This window comes from Aythya fuligula, chromosome 2, assembly GCF_009819795.1.
Source record: "Aythya fuligula isolate bAytFul2 chromosome 2, bAytFul2.pri, whole genome shotgun sequence".
Classification (NCBI taxonomy): domain Eukaryota; kingdom Metazoa; phylum Chordata; class Aves; order Anseriformes; family Anatidae; genus Aythya; species Aythya fuligula.
The window spans coordinates 58,678,262-58,702,751 of NC_045560.1; the positions used below are offsets into that span (position 1 = coordinate 58,678,262).

Sequence of the window (24,490 nt, forward strand, 5' to 3'; positions counted from 1 at the left end):
TGGACACCCATTTTACGTAACAGAAGTGGGAGTCATGCTATGTTTTGCAGAATCGGAACATTTAATATATGGCATGATGTAAGGCAGCTTTACGCTGACTATTCAGTATATTTTGTCTTCAGATCTAACTGGATCTTTTTGTATATATATATATCATATGGACTTTGTATCTTTCCATGTTTCCCGTGACTATTTGCTCTGTAGGAATACTATTTCTCTTATGAAATTATGGTCCATCAGCATTTTATCAATTTGGTGAGTGAAGAAGGCAAAGTTGTGAGAAATGAAGTGACTTATGGAAGACCAGGGAGAGATCTGAAGAACAGAGGGATCTTCAAACCCAGACTCCAATGTGAATTCTCCCATGAAAATTTTACTTGCGTAAGAACTGAAGGTTCAGTCATGACTGCTAGTGCTGATTCTCCTGTACTTAGAAAAAGTCTGTGGCCCTTTTAGAAATAGTTAGAATTCTTAGTAGTAAATTTGAGGCAGTCTTTTTTTTTTTTTTTTTTTAATCCTTTCCCCTCTTTTTTTCTTCCCTCCCACTTTTTTTTTTTTTTTTTTTTTTTTTTTTTTTTTTTTAATAGGCTCTTTTCAATAAAATCCAATTTTCTTGTTAGAATACTTTCTCAATTGGAATGAATCCTTCCTGGCTACAGTTCCACGTTCTTTCTCAGTACACAGAGGTGATGATACCCCTGGGCAGGAGACAGTTGAGGTCTTTTTTGCTTGTTTGTAAATCACAGAATCACTCAGGTTGGAAAAGACCTCTAAGATCATCTATGCCAACCTTTAATCTAGTACTGAAGTCCACCACTAAACCATGCTACTAGGTTCTACGTGTGCATGTTTATTGAAGACCTCTGGGGATGGTGACTCAAAATAGTCAAAGTGAATTAAGTTTTCAGGTGGTTCCCTTCTTCTCCAGCCTTTAACCCATAAAAACTGTGGTTATTTTGGTGGGGGGCGGGGAGGAGGGAATGAAATGTAGTTTGTTTATTTTTGTATGAAATGAGTGTTGCCTGAAAATCCAAGTGGCCAACAATAATAAGGAAACAACGAAATCCCCTTTTGCCAGATTGTTTTGGTGCCTTCATCCATGCACATAATTAACAAGTTAAGAAATCTTAACCTGCCATGGCTAGTGTAATAGGAAGAGAGGGTGACGTTTTACTAAAAAATGTTTGGAAATGTTTTGAAGGTATGACTATTATTATGACTTAACTGCCTGATTTCAGGTGTCCATTGCATGATGATAAATGGAAAAACAGAATATTGCTTAAGATAGTTACAAGCATTTAAATAAATGCAATTAGATTGTTAAAAGCTTGCAGAAATATCCCAATGTCTTAAAATCTGTTACAGAACATTAAGGTTAGAAAGATCGAGGCAGATGTAGTCAGAAAAGTGAAATCTTAAAAAACGTTCTGTTTATCTCTGGAACTCAACAGAAAACATTAACGATTAGCATATTTTTTTACCTACAAAATGATCTCTATCCTTTTTTGCCTAGTCAACATGCACCAGTCCTTGGGGCTCCATCTTTTTATTTTCAGCTGGTGGTAGTATACTTGGTAACTGGGATTTGAAGACTGTAACTCTGTGAGGTAGTATGGCATAACGCATCTCTGCCACAACTTGTGCATCCTGCACGATGGAGAAAACAGAAGAATGGTGTGAAGAGAAAGAGGTTGGCCTCTGGGAAGGTGCATCACTTTTTAAGGTATAAGGAGAGGCTTTTATTGAAAGGAGGGAGGTACCTCCATGGTATAGGCAGGGAAGGCAGTCTGTGAGCTTTTATACTTACTGCACCTATCTGCTAGGTAAAGAGATGGTTTCAGGTTTGTGGTTTTCTCAAGGATACCAGATTCTTGGGGAGAAACAGTGTAGATAAAAGGAGTATATGACAATTTCTGTGGATTAGTAGCTCTGCAGTTTTTAACTAATGGACTAATGACTAGAAGAACATTCAAAGCATATTCAAATCCTTTGGTTTGCAGGACTTCAGTGTTTTCTGAGGAGGTTTTTTCTTTGTTTTTTGCATCCTTAGCTATAATTCTTGCATTTGTTGTTCAGCATTCTTCCCCTCCTGAATAGTTTAAACTTCTGATGAGGGTTGTGAAAAGCTCATTTCTGTGTTCAGGTAGCCACCATGCCTGTGTGTGTGCTTGTGCAACAACATCCATGTATCATCCAGAGCTTCTTCTAGAATCAGCTGGATTTTATGAAATGTAGGGTGTGGCTGAATTTGTGTGTGCACGTGTACATACATACGTGTGTGTACCTGTATATGTATCTATAGATATCTGTATACCTCTGCACACAAAAAAATGTATATATCATTTTAATCTGAGACCTTGATGAAGTCATTGTTCTCAGCTGCGATTGCAGCTACTGCAAATCAGGGCAGAGTAACCTCTAACATATTTTTAAACAGCTGGTATGCTTCAGAGGCCAGAAGTACAGGGATATTGTGGAAACACTGACTCTTACTGCAACTGTGCAAAAGGATGCAGCAATAAATAAATAAATTTCGCAAGGAAATAGGTGATATCTGCCATCTAAACTGAAGGGTTGTCATGGCTCTGGGTTGTTACAGACTGCTTAGTGACTGGATAGTGATTGCATTTAGCAGTTTGAACCCATATTAGGAAAAAAAAAGGAAAGATATTAACTTTGTATGCAAAACACTAATTACAGTAACTTTTATATTCTGTTGCTGCTGAGGTGTATGGCCTGTAGGTGTTAGAAATGGAGATGGTGTACCAAAGCGGGGTTATAACTCCTCTGTCACTATTTTGCTTTTTTTTTTTTTTTCCTGGCTTCTAAGCATGGCTAATCTAATTTACGTCAGGCTACAAACGGCTTTGTAAAACAGCTTTAAGGCCCGGTGTTGCTGCTGGCTTGGTAGAAAGTGACAGCACCACAGAATATGTCCCCCAGTGTCTACGAGTGAAACGAGGCGGTTACCCTCAGATAGGCATAAATGCACTATTAGATGGTTGAGAAATACATTTTTCCCCCCTAAAACCCTCCTGGGAATTTATTGTAGCGCCTTTGATGTAACTAATTAGCCCGCTCAAAGTAAGCAGTGACTAACAGCCTAATAACAGGCTAATGGAAGGAACTTCATAACGTTTTCAAATCAGGATGCTTTGGAGTGTCTTGCAAGAGGCTGAGGAGCTTTTCCCCGATGAGAAATGGTTGCCAATAGTCAGATCCTGATGTCTGCAGTCGTTTTTCTCTCTATCTGAGACCCCGGTTCTTTGAAGAGGCTAGATGTCGGAGCGGAGCACTAGTCCCAGAGATATTCTGAAAGTGCTAAGTTTGGTTTCAGCCCCCATCGGCAGACTTGGAGCAAAGAGTTTGGGGCTGTTACACAGCAACTTGTAGGCTTTACTGAATTTTGTACGGTGGAACACTTTATAAAAGGGGAAATGAAAAAAAGTCAGGTTGTTTTTGCAAGAGGTCCTTTTTTTTTTTTTTTTCCTAGTGTGAGTTTCTCAGTCCTTAAGTAGCAAAATCAGAACATTACATGTACTCTACCAAGGAGGGGAAATGTTTTTGCCTACTTTCTGGTCCTGTGAATTTACAATGAGAAATGATATATCTAAGTGTTAATTTTGCCAGTTAATTCTCCCTTCAAGTGTCTTCTATGCCTGCATTCTGTTCTTTTTACCATGTTAACAAACATCTCCAAGACATTTCCCACTTGCCCAATAGCCTGCGCAGTGCTGATGCTGGACCCGAGTCCCTCTTGCTCTACTTGCACGAATAGTTTCACCGAATCCCTGGGATTATGGTGTGAGTAAAGCAAGCAGGATTTGGCCTTGTAGGCCCCACGAAGGTAAACTTAAAAGCTCACCACCTGCTTGATACCTGGGTGTGGGGTTTAGTGTTTCTTCCACAGCAGCCGATGTCGTCACTAACACCTAAACCAGAGCATTGGGGGCTGCACTCGCGAGCGGTGTTAAGTATCACTGCAATAATCCACTGTCTGTAATGGGAGAAACACGTAGCACTGAATTTGGGAAGGGAGAAAATGGCTTTCAGCTGTTTTGGTTTAAATTGTTTGTTTTTGTTATTTTAAAGCCTGGGTGGAAATAGGCTGGGAGACAGCTTGTTGAGAAAGGAGGCTCCCATTTCTTTGGGGGCCTGACCCTGCAAGTTGCTGAGGATTGGTGCCTCCGTTAGCTCCACCGAGGCTTGCAGCCCAGCAGGCTGGGGCTCCATGCTTCAGAGGCTCAGGCTGTGTGTACGGACTGGCTGGCCGCTCACCTGAGTGACTCTAGGCAAACTTGGCCAACAGGATACTGCGGGAATCTGGCTCAGCAGACAGCTTCAGCAGCTTGATCCAAGGTCACTGAAGTTAGTGGGATGGCTTGAGTATCAGGTCAGTAAACACACATTCCCAGATGTTGCTTGTTTTTACTTATTTATTTTTTTCCCCATGCCCTGCAAAATATTGTTGCCTTGCTCGGCAGGATGTTGGGGCCAGGGGCAAGGCAGCCCAGCCCTGCCTTTTGCCCTCCTTGTCTGCGTTTTGAAGGGAAGATTCCTGGGACTGACAAAGAGGTTTCCACAGCGCCCTGTGCCTTTGTGTGTATAGGTAGCCCTGTGTTCCTGAAGTAGGATTTCTCATTTTGAATGAGATTTTTGGTATCTGTCTATAGATCTGATGCTAGGGTCTGGAGAAACAGACTCCCAGTTATATCTGAATTCTTTAACTGAATTCTAAGATGCTTTGTACAGTTAGCAACTTCCCCAGCAGTCCTGGGGAAGAGTTATGTGCACGGCTGGAAAACTCTGCGAGCCGTGGTTCAGGTGGTAGAAATGCACCGCTAAGGCAGTGGTGGAGCAGCGTTAGCTGTGTAAAGGCCCATTTGGGTCAGCGGGAGCTCTGCCACTGATCCAGAAGAGTGTAGGATCAGGCTCAGTTTTGGAAGTCATAGAAACTGTGTCCTGGCTTCCTCTTGCTTGGAGAAAAGGACTGAATTGAGTTGTGCTGTATGTGCAGCTAGACTGAATATACATATCACTTGTATAAAATAGCAGGGGGTGGAGTATTATGTAAGTATTTTCAGGATTGGGTCCGTAGGCAGTTCTACTTAGTCTTGCTGACAAATCCTTTTTCTTACAGTGAGAGTTAAAGTTTTTGTTTAAAAACAAAAGAATATAACATGTTTATGGAAACAAACAAGAATTCAGAGAAAAGAGCTGTGTATTTGTATTCCAAAGGTCACAAATCAGTTTCTGGAAAATACTATACATATGGTAATGGAAAAATAACTAAGCTGAAAATCCATTACGAACGGGAGTATAAATCTATACATTTTCAGTGGTGAGCTCAGATAGTGTATGCTATTTATAATAAAAGTCTTGTATAAGGTATGCTTAAGCATTGCAAAGAAGGTAAGTACTGTACTTGTTATCTAACAGATTTTGTAGCCTCTCGTATGGTTGGTCTCTATTTTTAAAAGTGATTATGAGCATTGTGCTTCATATCTGTGTTAGCCTTTCCAGAGCGCGTGCTTCATGTGCAATTGCTCCAAATGCAGGGAAATAACAAACTTGGTGCTCAATTTAGACTACTGTACCCACCCAAAACAAAACTTTGGTTACAACGCAGGCTTTTAAAGGCAGGCACAATCCTGCGGATGCATTTCCTACTGCTTTGCTCTTAAGGTGGCCAGAAAGTAGTGATCAATGGATGTATGCAAGAAGCTGCAGATGCCCATGTCCTAATGAGCTTGGCAATTGCTCTACTATATTATTCCAAGAAAGAAAATACCAGGTCTCAAAAACTTAGATCTTCTTAAACGTGAGGGAAATTGCTTTCTTAGTAGATACCTATTTTATTAAGAATTTAAGTAGTCAATCTCTTTTGCATCCCCCTCCCCCCTGCCTTCTGGTTCACAGCAACCTAAAATGCTACTTTTCTGGGAACGGCTGATATTCTGACTTCAGTTTTGTAATTTAATGATGGAGAGTTTCCTTAGTAAACCAAATTTAGAGTACTAGAATGCTTATCTTATATCCAGACCTTGAACATAAAAGGCATTTTATACCAGCAATTGTTCATTTAATGAGCAATTGCAGAGTGCAGGACGGTTAAGGGATTGAGCTATATGCACCATTATTGCAAGAAGTATTCCGAAATACCAGAAATAGGACGTAAGCTCTGATCAGGGGGACTGTGAGCACAATTACCTTCTTTTCAAATCCTTCTGTGACACTGCGGGAGGAAAAAGGACTTTGAAACTTGAAAGGAAAGAGCTTGCTTTCAACCTCAAAAGCTAGGAGGAAAGGGCTCTGAAATTTGCTCAGTATTCCCAATTCACCATTAGCCTGTTTCTTCCTTTAGCCTCAAGGCATTCTCCGCTTTTTGAAAAGATGTTAAGAAATTCAGTCACAATAGAGAGCCTAGTTTTGAACATGTTTCACTCGGTCCATTGAGGTCTGGTCTTCAGCCTTTGTGTGGGGTGAATTGAGCTGAGCAGCAAGCTGGTTGGGGAGAGGTGAATGAGCAGTCTCTGTGCAGTCACAAATTCTGGCAAAGAAAAGATTACCCTCTCCTTTATTTTACAATATGCATTCCTGTACAATCCTGCTAGTGGCAATATGCGGAGCTGAGCTTGTGCTTAGGTCAACATGGAGCACTTGGTTTATAGCAACTCTTGTTAAGTTTGTCTTGTAATTGAAGCTGCTGTTGACCTTGCTTGGAGACCATTTGTAAAACCGTTTATTTAGCATAAACTGAAATAATAAACCCTCCTTCTCTTAGGCCGATTGTGATAGGGTGACATTAGTTTGATTTAATGATTAGCCGCCTGACCCCTCAGCTAGAGAGAGCTGCTTGAATAGGGAGAGTTCACTAGGAAGCACACAGGAAGAATACTAATGAGCTTGTTAAATTTAGCATGGCACCAACCACTTTTAATTCCTCTAATGGGAGAAGCACTGCCTCTGAGAGAGAGGGAGGGAGACAGGGAGAGGGGGGGAAAGGCAGAGGAGAGAGAGAGAAAAAGAGAGGGAGGAATGTCCACAGCCTGGTAGCCAGAGAATTTTGGTCAAGAGAAGAGCTTGGAGAGCGTGTAAGCCAGGGTCTTTTGGACTGCGTTGTAAGTACGTTGCCTCTTCTCTTACCCAGGTGCAGCGTGCCGGCAGGTTGCTCGTGCGGCAGCAACGCTGCTACCTGCCAGTCGCCTGCAGGAAGGCGGTGGGGAACTTGGCGCAGGGACAGATTTAACCGGACCGGTGGTGTCTCCTTTAAGCCGGGGTAACTTTAAAGTGTGCTGGGGGTGATTTTCAGCAGTATATCAAGTAGATTTCAACTTTTTATATATATATATATATATATATATATATATAGTTGCTGATTCTACGAGGTTTAAAATAAAGAAGTGTTGACTTTGTCTCTTGAGGTCTGTGAAACTGTGATAAAAGGAAAGAAGTTAATGTGGGAAGAAAGTTTAATGGAGTTTTGTGCTTGATTGTGGTTTGCCCTGCTTTTTAATTTGCTGGGTAAATTAGCTGAACAGCCAGAAGTACGTTTGCTCAGACACACTGTCCAGTGCAAGCTGTTCTGTTGATTAAATGAGGTAGGTGCTCCTTGGTGCTAAACACTTCTAATAAAAACTGCTTCAGATCATAATAGCCGGACTAAATTGGGTATTTCTGAGTGGATGGGAGAATCTTGAATTAATGCAGTCGTTCCAGACTGGGTGCCTGTAACACGTGTCTCTGGCTCCTAGCTCGCAGGGCATACATGAAGAAAGGGAGGCTTATGCAGATTGCTTTGGAGGCCTGATTACTCTCTGCCCCCACCCCAGTCTGTCTCTTCTACCTGCAGAAGGCAGGATGAACGGTGCTGAAGTCGGTGGGCTCCCACCAGTAGGAAGCAGGTAGAGATGAGGGAGAATTGGTCCCCTTCACTGTAACTTGTCTCTGCAACATTTTAGTAAATCAGATGTTTCTTTTGACCCTAAAGCAGGCTATTCCTAAATCGTGAGAAGAGGAGTAGCAGCCATTGTGTGTTTGGCTGTGAGGAACCTTTGGCAGATGCTGCCGGGGAAGTGGGCTGTTTGCTTACATTTTTGCTATAGAGTCCCACTTGTTGCCATGGTGGACAGTATGTTTCCGTCAATAATTTGGCCCGGTGCAGCTTGTCTGCACTCACTCTAAAACTTGATAGAACAATTCAGCTGAAACAGAACAAGATCAGACAGCTTTCGCCCTTTGGCTCACTGAAGTGGCTCTGGGAGACTAGGCAGAATTATTGCCGGAGAAGTTTCCCCCTCAGTGTAAGCAGGGGGCTTTTCCAAACCTCTCGGCTGTTTGTGTTCTGAACCGCAGTGATTGTCAAGCCCCCCCATCTGCCCCCTATCCAAAGCAGCTCTGTGGGGTAGAGCGGGAAGTAAATGCTTAGCAAAATGTTTGTCTGTTGAAATTCCATATTATTGCAAAAAAAACATCATGTTTACTTTTAAAAAAAAAAAAAAATCTGCATGAAGTTATGTGGTGGGCAGCATACAAAACTGCTTGACTTTAACAGCAAGCGGCATTAATTTCATGACAGAGAGAGAAGGTTGATACAGAGGAAAAAATGCGATTTTTCTTTTGTTTACTTTTTTTTCTTGAGGAACCAGAAAAAAAAGGGAAAACTTATTAAAGCGAAACACATTTTTCCTTTAGTTTCAAAGTTAGTGAAAGTAGGTTTTGAATTTCATTCAGCAGTTTAAAAAATCGTTCCATACCAGTCCCCAGTACCTTGATTCATGACACATGCGTGTTTTGAGAAGGAAGGAATAAAACTGAAGCCTGAAGACAGGCATGAGCTTCTTGTTGTATTCCAGGATGGCAGTTTTAACAAATATTATCTTTATATGGAAGAGTAAAAGAACTGAAATCCTATCTGATCCTCAGATTGATTATACAGCCACACAAATCACTTTGGCTTGCTGCTTTCCATACCGTGGTAGCACAGGTTAGCTTGCTCTGCTTAAGGGTCTGTCAGGATTTCAAATGGAGTGTAATCCCCTATTTTTACAAGAGTTTACATCTCATCAGTGAAAGTTCACTCTAGGTTGAAATTTAACATAAAAGACTCCAGCTAGAGAGAAACGCGATGGAAAATGTGACTTTGGTTGGGGTGATTTATTTTTTATTTTTCAGTTATACAAGCAGTTTTCTAAAAACCTCATATAAGTTTTAAAGTTTTAGACTCCCTTTTGCAGTCCTCTAACTAAAAACAGCTTTGGTGTAAAAAGTGGAAACCTTAAACCCTGCTAATCCAGAGCAGGGACCAGTGCCTGTGCATATTAATAAAAAATAGAAAAGGGCAAAGGGTTTAAACTCTACAGCGTTGTTGTCTGTTTCTATTAACTCTTTCTCCTCAGACCAATCCGGGAAGCGCTCTGTATGGAGAATTACCGCTGGCTGTTAAAAGAATTCAGTCCCTGGAAGATGCTGATAAGTCAGCAGACCCTGCTTGCCGTAATACCTGGAGATAGAAAAATAATTAAGCGTTCAATAGGCTACACTGCTGGGTTTTGTTGTTGTCCCTACTTTGGAGGAGAGGGGGCAGGGAAATGCCTGGAGAGCACAGCATTAAAAGTAATGGCGTAGCTAGTTTGTACGTATAATGCCCCAAATTCAACTCCGGGTATCTAATACGCATGGAGCCTGTTTGTAATCTAATTTATATGAAAGCAAATAGGTTGAGTTACGCTGGTGGCGAACTTGTGAGAGTAGGCTCATGGTGAATTGCCTGCTGGTGCCTTTGCTGTTTGAATGAGCGCAGCAGGGCAAGTTGTAAGTAAAAATGTGGCCCTGACCTCAAATATTCTGGCCTCTGACAACTGAGGTGAAATCTTGGCACTGCTGTAAACAACCCTGCTTTGCCTGTGGGTTGTAGGATAAGTGTACCTGAGCTGTGTTTATTTCCTAAGGGTACTGTATTTTCCTTTCCAGTTACCTTTTTGTACCCAGTGTTTAATCTGAGGTTCTTAATATACTTTTGAACAACTTTTGATGCTAGGAGTATTTATAAATATTTCTTCAAGACACACTGGTGTATGCCCACACATACAAGGTGGTTTATAGAGCAAGGTTGTACCTGGAACATGGGATCTGCCTGAATCCAGCCAGCAGTTATGCACTGGTTTAGAGAAATGTCTGTTTTAATGAAACAATAATACAACTATGGGGGGTGTTTACAGTAGATATTTGTGCAGCTAAGAAAACTCTTCTGGTACATGTAAAATACACCTGGGGAAGCCACATGTGGCTTCTGAGGGGAAGAACCCCTTGGTGTGGTTTTCAGAGGGTATGTGTGGCCCACAGGGGAGCCCAGGTTTGGTTAAACACCCAGCTGTGAGGCAAGGCAGGCCAGTGGATCCATCATCAGAAGGCCATAGGGCCCTTCACAGCAGGCAAAAAGGCCTCAGAGGGGGATGCTGGAGACGAGCAGGTGAAGAGCCATGGCCTGATGGACATGTGGAGAGGAGGCCTGCGGATACTTCTGCCTTCCCATACTAAAATGCACACATGCGATATCATAGGCCTAAGGGGTCATCCAGACTGGGGCTTGGGCTCCACCCTCCCCACTCTCTTTCATTTTCCCCCTTTTTCATTGAGATTTTTTTTTTAATTTGTAGATATGGGAGTAAGGACAGAGGGTGTGTGCTCCACCATCCTCCACACATGTCCCTGTGGTGGCACTGCCGGAGCAATTGTCCCCAGTTGTGCCTGCCTTACGCAGCTGGTGCTGGATTTTGGGCAATTTTACCCATTTCCTTGTTGCCCACCTTGCCTCTCATCACTAATGACCTTTCTTTAAGGCTCCAGCCTCTCACAAAAGCAAGCCTCTGAAGGACTGGAGCAGTGCTGCAGAGCAGCAGTGGGTGGCGAGGTTTGATTTAGGCTCAGCTAGCGGGGTTCATCTTCTGCTGTTTGTGACAAATTGTTTTCTTCCTCCCCATCAGGCAGGCAAAACTTCCAGTCTCCTTGTCCCGGTGGCAAAAAAAAATACAGCAAGTCCGTGTCTGTTCTTGCAGGATTGATAGCCCCGCTGCTAAATGCATCAGTGCATGGGTGACGATGATCTACCGCCCAAGAGCCGAGCTGGTGTGCTCGGCCTGTACCCACAGCATCCCTCACAGCCCGGCGTGCACCGACGGCCACTAACTCGCGCCCCGGCGTTTCGAGTGATGGTGGTGGCGGGGAGAACTTTTTATTTTATTTGCTAAAAATGGACTAAAAGTCTCTCACTCTTTCTGCTCTCTCTCTCTTCTTTGGTATTTTTTTCCAGAGGATGAAAGTCCTGGACAGACCTATCACAGAGAGAGAAGGAACGCAATCACAATGCAGCCACAAGGTGGGCAAGGCCTCAGCAAGATCAGTGAAGAGCCCTCAACATCTAGCGAGGAAAGGGCCTCATTAATAAAGAAGGAGATCCATGGATCTATATCGCACCTTCCTGAACCTTCTGTACCTTATCGTGGGACATTGTTTACTATGGACCCCAGAAATGGTTACATGGATCCTCATTACCGTGAGTATTTGCTGCAGATTTGTTTCGGGGAGCAAGGTTGGAAGGCTGTTGAGGCTGTCAAATTGAGTGTCATTTTATTTGTCACATTGCATCGTCCCCGGAGCCAGTTCCTTTGTCTGTCTTAGGGTTGAGGTAAATGTGTTCTGTTTTTTTTTCTGTCTCAAGTTAAAAGCAGGGAGCAGTTGCATGGCAGCTCAAAATTAGCACAGGCCACTGCAAAGCAACTTCCACAGGATATATCATCTGTTGCTAATCCTCCTCAACGATCCAGTGCTGCATTTGCTCCACCCCCTTCATACACGAAGGAAAAAAAAAGCCTCATTAAAGAAAGCAGAGAAGGAAAATGAAACAGCCCTCAAAGTCTTTTTTTTTTTTTTTTTTGGAAACAATTTTGAAGTGCAGTATTAAAAGGAGAAAGGGAGAAAGGACTGCCTTGTACAATAAGAATTTGGGGAGTGATTGGAAACTTTATTGCTGCTGTTATTGTTTGCTTTTATTATTTTTAAGGATTCACTTTTTCACAAGCATGCAGGCTAATAGGGTAGTTTTGTCATTTTCTTTCCCAGCTATAGTCCCCTGAAGTTGTACAGGGGAAAAAAAGGCAAATGTTTTCAACTTCTGAATTCCTGCTCAGGCATTAATAAAAAAGTAAGAAATTAACTGACACTTGAACACAGATGTGGAATGGATTTATCCACAGGCAAAATGTGAGGGAGTTAAGCAATTTTTTTCATCTGCTTCTAGTTTTTTTTTTTTTAAATGGCAAAAAATCATTTAGTTGTGTAGTAATGAAGTACATCTTGAGGTGTCAAGGCTTGTGCCTTTTGATTATAGATTTATCACCTAGTCAGGATACAGATTTGCCATTTAACCTTCCAGTCTCCAGTTCCAGATGATAGGTTTAAGACCCACAAAGAGGGGCCAGTCTGTGTTGTTTTTTTTTTTCCTTCACATCATTCAGAAATTTTAGTGTTTTAAGGCAAAAGGTCATTAGCCAGACGACTGATTAGTGAGGACAGCTGATTAGTGCATGTTTTTTTGCTAAAGAAAGTGCCAGGGATAAAAGCTAATTTTATCCCTTCATTAGTTGGGCTAGCAGCAAAGGGGAATGTTCACTCATCAGGGTGCAGATCAAAGTATGTCTCGCGCAACCTTAAATCTCACCGACCTCCTTTTTTTTTTTTTAAAAAAAAAAAAAGAGCCTGATTGTTAATAAGAACGAAGGCATTATGAGAAAACGAATACTTGCTGTCTTTGTAGTCTAGATCAGTGTTTAGGGAAAAAGTTTGCAGCAAAGCTTTTCAGCTCTCTTCCAATGTACACACTCCGTTTCTGCACACTGTCCTCTTCTCTCGCTCTTACGCAGCCCTGTTCGAACCCTGGAGGGGAGTTACTCATCCTTCTGCCTGGAAGGGTGTGCAGCAGCACGCTAGTGGCAGACTTGCCTGCCAGAGAAGCGTGAATGTGCAGAGCAGAGTACTGCTCACAGTCAGCAGCACACAGAAATACAAGCTTGCAGATAGGAGACACCAACTGCAGCGTACAGCTTTGAGGATTAGTTAACGCAGACCCCAAGTCTCACTCAAAAACAAAAATCCTGGTAGGGAAGCAAATCACTTCTGTGTGTAGGCACTACAGCTGGAAGGAAAGGAAGCATACAACTGCCCCCCCCCCCCCCCCCCAAAGCCCCAAACAACCGAACAACAAACCTTATGCTAAATTTAGTGATTGCCATTTTGACCATCTGACCAGCTGCTAACTAACCTCTTAAATCTGGACCAAAGTGTCTCTGATACTACTAAAGATTCAGACTGAGGAGTAGGGTCCAGCCAGTCAGAATGACTGGGTGGTTTGGGCTTGGTTTATTTTGCTTTCTGTTATTAAATTTGCCTCTTTTGACTGGAGTTCCCAAGACTTTATGTAGCTGCTATGTCTATATTGTGACCAGTAACATGAGCTAGTTAGGATGTGTGGACTGCTAGGGAAGCATCGATGTCAGAAGTTGAGGGAACAGCATAAGTTACCCTCCATATAATGATAGAGAAATAAGTGATGAGTTAACTTTAAATGAACAACAAGATCCTAAAGCAGAAGTCTAAGCCAGAAAAATATCAGATGGGCAGACCCACTTCACTGCTGCTGTATTGAATTGCTGGGTTTTACTCACTGATTTATAAAATCCCTCAAGCTATTAATGTCATATAAAGAGCCATCATGCTTTTATTTACCTTTAATAGATGTGATACAGAAAGAAAACTAAAGAGACAAATGTCTATCTAGATTTATAGGGAAGCAGACAGGCTTACTGAAATTTTCATAGTAGTTGTATCATTTATATATGTAAGACATGCTTTCATCGAAGTGGTGACAGTATTCAGGCTGACACTTATAGTGGGCCATATGAACAAGGCTGAATAATGTAATCATATCCCAGTCCCACTGTAGCAACAGGTGAGGAACCAGCGAAGCTATTGTTCTTTTCCTTAGTTTCTTGCCAGTTTTCGTGGGCATATGGATAGAAAATACTGTTTTAATTCACCATAGTTGGGTATGTAAACACTCAGAGTAATTCCTTAGTTTCCCTGTGGTTGGAAAATATAGACTTTTCAAGATGCCTAATTTGTGCTTCTATATATACCCACTTTGTATTTAAAAGTGTGGGCAGGCTTCCTGTAACACAGGAAGAGGGAAAATAATTTTTTTTTTGTTTTGAAGAAGGACATCTGTATATTTTTATGGCAAGAAAAGAAAAAGAGCATTTAAGTCAATTGTGTGTGGAACGCATGTCTGCTCCAGGAGCTGCAGTTATTAGAAACAACTTGAATGCCTTGCATTTCTACATGTAAATATGCGTGTCTCTGTGTATGTGTGCTGCAGGATTTTCTGTTATAATTTTTTTCCTAATTAAAATGACTGATGTTGTAAACGTTGGGAATAATAGTTACCATATATGTGGAATAAATACCTCATCGAGGGGGAGTTAGCTCTCCTGCAGAGTGTGGGTGGGGAGGATGGTTGTGTTTCAAGTGGACCAGCTTTTCAAACAGCTGGGATGAAACATGCTATGGAGCTGGCAGCCCTTGTGCACCGCCAAAGAGCTCCTCAACTGTTTAGCAACCGAGGATGAGAGTGCGGCCTTGTGCTCAGTCTGGAGACCTCTGTCCTCCCAGAAATAAAAACAAAAACACATCCAGGCCTAAAACAGATATTTTTGTTTTCAGTTATTTTGTCATTGTTATGATTTTCTCAAGCATCGATTAAACACTGGTCACTAAGGATGTTTTTTAAAACTTTTTTTTCTGTTTAAAAGCTTTAGAGGAGATGACAAAAATGCTGGGGTTTCCCTTCATATGTTACAGCTTTTCTTTACTGAGGAGAGCAGCGTTACTGAGCTTGAGCGTGGATTTTTGCAGTGTTTCTTAAATGGATTGGAAAAAAAAAGTGTTTCTCAAACACTGATTATGGTGGTAGTTTGAGCCCCTTGTTAAAGTAAATTCTGTCTCCAGAGGTGGGGCTGAGGCAGGGATAGCAACTTCCTTTTGTTATTCTCTCCCCAATTTTAATTCCCACGCAGATTTATGGCAGTGCTAAGACTGCCTGTCTCAAAAGTCATTCCTCATGGAAAAAATGAATCATTCCTGATGTAAACACTTTGATTTAAAACATACTGCTGGTATTCTTCCCTGCGTTTCACAGCTCATCTGAAAGAATTGTTAGTTCCTAATTAGTAAAGCCTGAAGAATTATCTTAAGCAAAAAGCAGTGACAGTTCAGTTGGCTCTGATCTAAAAATTCATATACACAGGAATGGCCCTGGCAGGATTCTTTCTGGTACGTCCCTTCAGCTCAGTGGTTGCACTGAACATAGCTGAAAGCAGGATCTCACCCTGCTTCTTTTTTTTTTTTTTTTTTTTTTTTTTTCTTAACAGGGATTTATTCTGCTGGTTTTGAAGCTTCTGTATCTATCTGGGGAAGCGGGAACTGCTTATTGCACATTTCATAGGATTAGCCCTCCAAATGCATTGATTGCCCTCAGTTCCCACCAAATATGTCTGGACTTGTGCTTTGCAGGGATCATGTCCTCATAACTGCCCCCCTTAGATTCCCCGGTGTTAATGTCATCTCAAAATCAATTTGCAACACGAACAAAAGACCAAAGCAAGGAAAATAACAGTGCTAGTTCACTAGGTGCACTTGATCATTTACTTGTTCATTGTTTTAATTCCCCTTAGAAGAATTCCCCTTCCTTCAATCTTCCCCATAGAAAAGGAGGGAGAAATATAATAAAAAGGAGATCAGACTGTTTCTACAAATGGTAAGTGGAAACACTGCATTAAAATGCAATCATAAAAAAGCAGTGACTTTATGTGGTGGTGTGGCTTGCACTGTGATGGTCATCTGTGTGTGGCTCATTGGATGGTAAGAGCTGTCCAAGCTGCCACCAGCAAATGAACTCAATCCCCCTTTCTGGGCTGGGGGATGGGGTGGTGGCTGGTGGCCTCCTTTGTCCTCTCCCTGAAATGTTTTGGGCCTCCAGTGGGACAGCCGAGAGCCTTTAGGTTAGTCCCATGGCAGGCACTTTTCTTAGCACACCTCTAGGTTCCCTGCGTCACAGCATGGTGGTGGCCAGGGACAGCTCTTTACAGCCATTTTCTCCCCCAGCCCTGTTGGAGAGCAGTAGGTGAGTGTCAGTGAGGAATCCTTGCAGAGATTTAGGGCCAGAGTCTTTAAAGATGTTTAGGGGCTCTTCAATTTCAGCACGAGGTTAGCCTCTTAAATACCTCTAAAAGTCTGGGTCCTACTTGTTCAACCCTTTCTGCAGCAGTATGCGGAGGAGGGGCATAAGCACTGTAGTAACAAAACTATCCTCTGACAGTGATTTATGGAGTGGTTTCTAAATGTTGTCAAGCAGGGGTTGTTGGAAAAAAAGTTAAAGCATCTAATAAAATTCACAGGGAAGAAAACTCTGCTACAAAAGTGAATGTCAGCTGAGCAACCAAAAAGTTGGTCTTAATGAAAAGAAAATTAGCATCTTTGCACGAAAGCTTTTGGAAAAAAAATCTAAAATTTAATAGCTTATTTCAATGGCCTCCAACAGAAAGATCTTACTGCTTTCAAAATCAAGCTTAGTGTCAGAGACACCTTCAGTTTGAAATTTTGGAAGGAGCAGCAGACCTCTTGAGCTTAACAGCTACTTGGAAAGCTGTTCTGCAGGATGTCTCCCAAGCCTCTCTAGTCATGTTTGAGAAGTTCTGCTCCCTGTAAATACTCCTGCCTATTTCTCCTGAGTCCCTCTGTGGAAGAAGCATGGACTCTTTAGAGCCCTGAAGTAGCTGCCCCTGCTTGCTCCTCTCATTTGGAAGTTACAATTGCACTGAAAAGATTTACAGCTAGAAGTGGCACATAAAAACGTCCTTTTTCTACCTGATTTTCTTTCTCCTCAGCGTGAGACTGCAGAACCGCCAATACTTGAAAGGCCTTGAAATGTAATGTAGCTGATAAATTGAAGGGTGATCTTTTTGGCTTTTTGCTTTGCTTTAGCTTCAAGTTTAGGTTAGTATTCAAAGATACGTATTTACCATTTTTTATCTTGTCATTACAATTAGTATTAAATTCAACTGGAAACTACAGGGGATGATCTGGAGAGAGGTGATCCTGTTTGGGCAAAAGGTAGAATAGGATATTACTGAGATCTCTTATGAGTAATTCTGTTGGACTTAATGTAAAAAATGTCCCAAGGATCAAATTTTCAAAAGGAAAGAAAAAAAAAGTATTTTGTCCTTCTATTGCACCTAAGAGAATGTGACTACTGAGCACTGCTGCGTGTGGAGCTGTCTGAGGACCAGATTGGTTCTGTTAATCTCTTTCATCGGGTTGTTTTAAGAGAATGTGGGTTGGTTTTTTTGTTTGTTTGTTTTGTTTTTGTTTTTTTGAGAATAAATGCAAAAACACTCACTTCTTCCACAGATTTGATTTGGTTTGTCAGGTGAGGCATTTTTAGATACTTTACAGTGTGTATTTGTTGTATACTGCCTTCATGGAAGGAGACAGAGTACATTGCTCAGAGCTATAGAATCATAGCTAGGAACTCTGAAAACCAGCCAAGAAATAATGTAATCCATCTCTTTAGCCTCAAGGCGGATCAGCTATCCCTAAATCAGGAGAGAATGAAAAGCTTCTTAAAAGTTGCCGTGTCCCTTGATACATGGACGTTCCTGTCTCTAAGAGTCTTGTCACAAGGTCTGTAGTGGGTTTGGACTGATCTTGTTTCCCTACATGGTAACTTCTATGCATCAGCAGCTGAATGGGGAAAAAAGGAAAACAACAAACCAAAACAAAAACATTTGGAAGCCCTAAAACTGAGTTGAAAAAAATAACAAAACAAAACAAAAAACGGTAAGGTTTCCTCTTCAGAGATTTGCTAATGCAAGAATGTTGAGAGTTGTGGTATTTGCCATTGCTGTGTACTCTAGAAAAAAAAAAATAAAAATCCCAAAGCCTGGTGCAGAATTGTTGTGCTCATTACTGCCATGACAACAGGCAAGATAATTAGCTTTCTCTTTTTATTTCTTATCAGCGATCTTTCTTGTGACGTTTTTGAGGATTCATAGTGCTAGGGTTTAGCCAAGTATGACAGGTATGTGGAGAACTAGTGGCCAAAGGAAGATATGCATCATCTGTTTCAAAACTTGAAGCATCCCATAATGCCTGAGGTTGCTGTCTGTCAGTCGTCTTTTTCTGAATGTTCTGTCCTGCAAATGTTTCTCAGCCAAGGATACATGGTTTGAAAAGTAGCCTGTTGGATGTGGCTGCTTAGAGCCTTAAAAAACGTTAGCCAGAACTCATCCCTGTGCAGCTTTTGGTGTCGGATGCCTTACCTGTATCTGTAAGGGGCTCTGTGGCTGCAACAACTTGAGTCCTTGTGGGAAAGCATGGGAGACATCTCAACCAGGTGCTGGTTCATAATTACAAGTCCTTGTATTTTTTGTGATTATGGCTTTCATTGAGAACTGAAGTGGGTTTTCCTGAGTTGATGAGTGTGAGTCTTGTATTTGTTAACCTCTGTGAAGCATTTTACACTGGCAGGAAGACAGTTCACTTGCACTAGTGGTCTTCCATCTGGTCAATGCAATAGAGGGAGTTCAATTACCTAAGCAGAGGTTTCAAGTGCTATTTAATGTCTGGAAGGATTGTAGTTGGTCTGTCTGCCACCCTGTAAAGCTACTGGTCTCCATCTACGTCTGATGTCATATCCATTAATTCTGTATAAAAGTCTCAGATAGAGTAGAGGTCTCAGATGGCCTTATGTGTTTGTGTAGGTAGCCGGATCCTCATAGGTGTTGTATATGGGAATTTAAATCAGTGTGTCCAAATGTACAAAATAAACATTCAAGTTCAATTCCTTTTTATTCCCATCTCCACTGCCATAGCCCTGTTTTCATGAAGAAATCTGTAGCAACGATTAAATTGTGGGGTAGCTAACAACCACAGGGTGCCCCTCTGTCACAGTCCCTTGGGGTAATCTCATTATGCCATCAGTGCTTGTCAGAGCGAGATCAGCATTTGCACCATCATTCTTTGCTTCAACCCTGGATTTGGGGAGAGCAAATAACTCTGTTAAGGGATTATCAGAGGAGGGCTACAGTGATGGTGAAGGGGCTGGAAGGGAAGACATATGAGGAGCAGCTGAGGTCCCTTGGTTTGCTCATCCCAGAGCAGAGCAGGCTGAGGGGAGGCCTCATGGCGGCCTGCAGCTCCCTCACGAGGGGAGCGGAGGGGCAGGCACTGAGCTCTGCACTCTGGGGACAGCAACAGGGCCTGAGGGCATGGCATGGAGCTGGGACAGGGGAGGGTCAGGCTGGGGGTTAGGGAAAGGTGCTGCACCCAGAGGGTGATCGGGCACTGGGACAGGCTCCCCAGGGAAGCAGTCATGGCACTGAGCCTTACAGAGTTCAAGAAGCGTTTGCACAATGCTCTCAAGACACACGATTTGATATTTTTATTTATTTTTTGAGTGGTCCTTTGGGGACCCAGGAGTTGGACTCTATGACACTTGCGGGTCCCTTCTTTCTTGGATATTCTTTGATGCTATGCTGCAGCCTCTAGGGCCAGAGGAAAACGCGGATGTGTGGGCGCTGAAGGATGGTGTCCCAGAGCATGCCTCAGGCAGTGGGCACACTGTGGACCTGCCCTCCCCATGGCACCATCTTGGCCAGGGAGGTTTTAAACAGCAGTGTGGTTCCTATTGACATGGCATGAGTTCAAGATTGTCCCATGGAAGTCTCACAGCACCAGCTGTGACCTCCTGTTGGGCTCCAGGACCGAACAGGCCTTTAGTTTTAAGATAGTTTAAATGCTTTGGTTGTTGAATGATTTTCAGGACTGCTAGTGGTACAGCTCAATTTCTGTTGATTGAGTTAAGTAGGAGGAAAGGCTTCCTCTTATTCACACCTAGCAACCCAATTAGCTTCCTCTTAGCCTGTTTTTTGGGTAGTTGGCACGGTACTTTTTAACCTCTTACTAAAGCAGCGCTTAAATTACTTACAACTGGGGCCCTTGAGCTGGCTCATTCAGTGCATTTGGAGATCACTGCAGAAACACTTCCCCTTTCGATCAAATTTATAGTGGTTACCATTTTTTGTTTGTGATGATATAACTTACAGCCAAGGCAGCAGCCATCAGTGTGGGAAACCAGGACTGCACCAAGTATCGGCATATTTGTAGCTGTGTTTTAAAAGAGCATAGCTTCGGTAATACAATGTGGTCGTTGGCATGCAACGTGGTGGCGTTGTCCACAGCAGCATAAAAGACAGTACTGGCATGGAAGTGTTTGTGTATGTACAGGTTTGTACTCTGTCGTCATACTTCCTTTTAAAAATGAGTAGTCACTTTGCAAACAACAACAAAGAAAAAACCAACAGGAGCAAGAGAACATTTTATATTGTCTTTCAGAATTTGTCTGAGTGAGTTTTTGGAGTTCAGCACAGCTCCCTAGATAATGGAATCTCTTTTCAATCTCAGTTATGCATGTTTCCTGCTTCACACTGAATAAGGTAGAACAGAGGGTCCCCTATTGTTCCTTCTGTTTTCCCTTTCACATTTCAATGCTGCCCTGAGCCATCGGTTTTCCCAAACAGCGCTGATCCAGAACCCAGTGAATTCAGTGAATCAACAGCTGCTGGCTTCAATGAACTTTGTAATAATCCCCAGTTGTCTTATAGTCTCCTCTTTCATCTTACCTGCTCCTCATGCTAGTTGTAATTTAAAATCATAATTCCCAAGGATCCGTGTTACCATTTCGCAAATGAAGAGCTGAACATTGTTATTCCTCTATCTAGAGTCCCCTGTTGAAGTAGCTTATGGTAACAAGCCAAAAGTAATGGCATATGACATACTTCGAAATAAATGGCTGATTATGGTAACAGCTGAGTGTAACACCAAGTGTTGAAGCAAATAACTAATGAGGTAGAATGTGTTGAAATAAATTTCATTGCGGTATGTCACACTCCTCAGTGTAAAGAGGTGCTGCATTTGATTTGTATGTTTTTTTGCCAACCTGTCTGCAGATACAACTGTTGAAAGCCTCCAGCTATGGACTTGAATTCTGTTAGACGTTGTTGCTGAAATGAAATCAGGTTATTTGTATGAATAAGGTTTGTTGGATCGAGGCCTGTGTTATGTAGAAACAGTGGCTGCTCACTTTACTGGGATGGACCAGCGTGGTACGGTGATAGCAGGCTGTTGGCACCAGTGCCATGTTTCATGCTGGATGGTATTTGAGTTGGCATCAACACAAGTGAGCTATAGTGCTTTTGACAATAAAATCGGTGCCAGACAACAAAAAACAACATTCATTGCTGCTGTGACAGGAGTGGATTTTCGTTTCCTTTTCACTGGAAGGGAGAGGAGGAATGCTGGTCATATATCACTGGCTAATCATGGAGCTGCCCAATACTTGGGATGTTTGACTTGGGGAAGCTCATAAATGCCTCTACTTTGCCTGAGACCAGCAGTGACCACGGCCTGTGCTTATTTGCACTCTTACAGATTTTCAGTTTTTCTTGATTTGTCAACTTAAGTACAGAAAATTTAAATAAGCTTACAGGGAAATAAAGCCATCTGGAGGAAGCCCCTTATGAATAAAGACTGAAGACCTGATCTGGCTTTGTCTGCTCCCATGGAAAAAATTGCAAAGGCTGGATGAAACCCAAAATGTTGGCCTGTGAAAGTGTTTCTCAGTTCTTGTGGGGAAATGGCACATCTCTTTAAGGAAGATAATTGCCTTCCGTGTACATCACAGATTGTAACACAAATCCTACTTTTAGTCGCGTCTTCCATGCTTCTGTACTTTCTAAACCAGCTTAAACCAGAAAGGCAAGTGGAGGATGTGCTGCTGTGCTGTAGTGGTACTTCCCATAGGTGTTACTTTTTGTGTGTCTGTCACTCCGAAAGGGTGGTCTGTACAGGAGGGTAGGGCATCCTGTGCCTGTGTCCTGGCCAGCCTCCACCTCTAGGATTTGCTCGTAGACTGTGCTATCATGTGAGGCTCTCCTGGGCATACAGGATCCTGCTGGGCCAGAAGGGCATAGGCCAGTGCTGCTGAGGGCACGCTTGAAGGCTGGCAAAATGCAAAATCACCCTGTTGTATCCTAAAGGCATCGCAGAGGCCACCCCTTTAAGAGGTGACATATACACAGATAGCACTTGCTGAGGCTACACAAGGCACTGGCACAATCCCCTGCGGACAGCAGCCCTGCGAGGCTGCTCTGCTGGCTGCTGAGAAGTGACCACTGTATTTGCTTAGGGAGGCTGGTGCTGGCCTCACATTGCTCTGTGGTTGTTAAGCAAAATTACCCTGCTGTGGGGATGTGGGGTAGGAAGAAATCTTCATATGGGTGGGAAGAGGTCTTCAACTTTCCTTTCCTTCTGAGCATGCAGTGCAGCATGTCCACAGGCTAAGCTAATTTGGCAACATGGGCAATAGGTCTTGGCTCCAGAAAATCCTGTGGTCCACTCAATGTTTTCCATGTAAAGTCTTTTTAATTAGCATTCAAACACTATAATTTGTTCCTCTTTTTTTTTTTTTTTTTTTTTCCCTACAATCTTTGCATATCTGGGTGTAATAATAAGAGAAAACACATCCAGCCCAGTAGTTTGATGTGGAGTCTGGCTATTTACGTGGCTGGTTGAATTCTTCCAGCTGTGATTTTCCAGGAAGCTTCAAAAGCAAAAGGTGCTTTCTCTTTCTTGCTTCCATCCTTCTGCGTAGCACTTCCGTGAGCCTCACCTAACTGCAACTAATGACACCCTTTTATGTTGTCAGTGCAGGGAACTGGGAGGTGCTGCTGACAATATCCTGTTCAGCCCAGTTATGCTTGGCTTCTTGTTCTTCTGACAGTGCAATGTGCACAGAAGAAAAGGACTTCAAAACTGGTTTAGAACTGATTGAGCGCAAGAGTGGGAAATTAGGGGTGGGAACTGTAGCAGCTTTCCTCCTCTGCCAAGCCTTTTTAGGACCCTGGTGACTTATATATTATGGCTCATAGCTATCGTAATAAAATCTGAGGATAACTCTCTGCACACATCTTCTCTCCCTGTAACTGCTTGATGCCTCCTGGAAGTACGTGCCACCAAGCAGGGGCAGTGTGCTTGCCAGGCTGTCGCTGTTTGCAAACTGAAACGCTGGCTCTTGGCATTCCTGGTCAAGTCATAGCCCTGTGTGTAAGCCGGTAATACTTTGTGTATGCCTGCATCTCAGGTAGGAAAGCTGCTATTTGACATGAACTGGCCAACTCTTTGTTTTCACCTAGGGTGAATCCAGCATTGTTACAGGATGCTGGACAGGGGTATTGTAGGATATTTGTGTGCACTATAGGATGTGTGCATGCTCTGCAGTAATTTAGTGTATTTTTTTTTCTGAGGCTTGTTGCTTCCTGGTTATTTTCCTGCCTGTTTTTGTAATGTGATCTTTCATATACTTCTGTATTATGAAGCTTTTTGTTTTTTAAGCTATCTCTGGTATGCAGCTTTCATATCTTGGCTCCCAGCAACGTTGAACCTCATTGTGAAGTCCCTTCGTGTAAAAGCCATCTAGTTATAACTCTCAAAAATAAGAGGCTTGTCTCCTGAGGACAGCTCCATATTGCGGGCGGAGTATAATCCTTAACATTGTTTTTTTTGCTTTCAAATAGCTGGGGACAGTGAGTCAAGGAGTGAGAACTCCCTTTGTTTCATGTAGTGTGCGTTGCAGGGAAAGAATGTAACAGAGCAGAAAATGAAGAAAGACATAAAAGAATCTCAGCTCAAGGAGGTCAGATCCATCACAGGCTTAGCGTTGCCTTCAAAGATGCCTGGGACAGGTGGCAGTTCAAGACAATCAGAGGAGAAGCATCCGCTAGCGCTGAGATAAGGGATTCTTGCAGAATCCTGCTATCTGGTCCCAGTTTGCTTTGATGTAACTCTGCTAGAGAAGACTTCTGGGAGCAGGCTACCGCTTCCCTCAGTGATAGGCTGCTGTTGTTCAGCCTTTTAAGGTCTCATTACAGTGGTCCTTGAGGATTAATCCTCTTTAAGGTTTACATGGGAATGGTTTTGTCTGAAGGCCCAGCCAGGGACCTTGGTACCACCTGTACAAAGCATTATTGCATTCTTTTGGTCTATTTTTTTTTTTTTTAGAGTGGCTCATATTTAACAGTATTTGACAGAAAGTAAAACCAAACATCTCGCCTTTTTTGCTTCCCTCTTTGGCTATTACTGAGTTTTTGTTGAGCACAGCTTGAGCAGCCCCGTGCAGACATTGAACCATTAGCAGTAAATTGTCAGCTTCCGGTTACTCTACTTAGCCTGCTGCTTTTGGCAGTTTTCCTTTTTCTTCTCTTCTCTTTCCCCTGCCCCCTTTTTTTCCTCCGTAAAGAAGGGAAGTGATGACATTTGGCTT

The 24,490-nt window shown here is 42.5% G+C and overlaps 1 protein-coding gene across 1 annotated transcript in view; it reads left to right on the forward strand.

Annotated features, from left to right (window-relative positions):
• Nucleotides 1-24,490, forward strand: part of GLI3 (GLI family zinc finger 3) — a 206,551-nt gene that overhangs the window by 53,253 nt on the left and 128,808 nt on the right. The window contains exon 3 of the mRNA XM_032183473.1: nucleotides 11,312-11,554. Within this exon, the coding sequence (XP_032039364.1) occupies nucleotides 11,312-11,554 (243 nt within the window). The remainder of the gene's footprint in view (nucleotides 1-11,311; nucleotides 11,555-24,490) is intronic.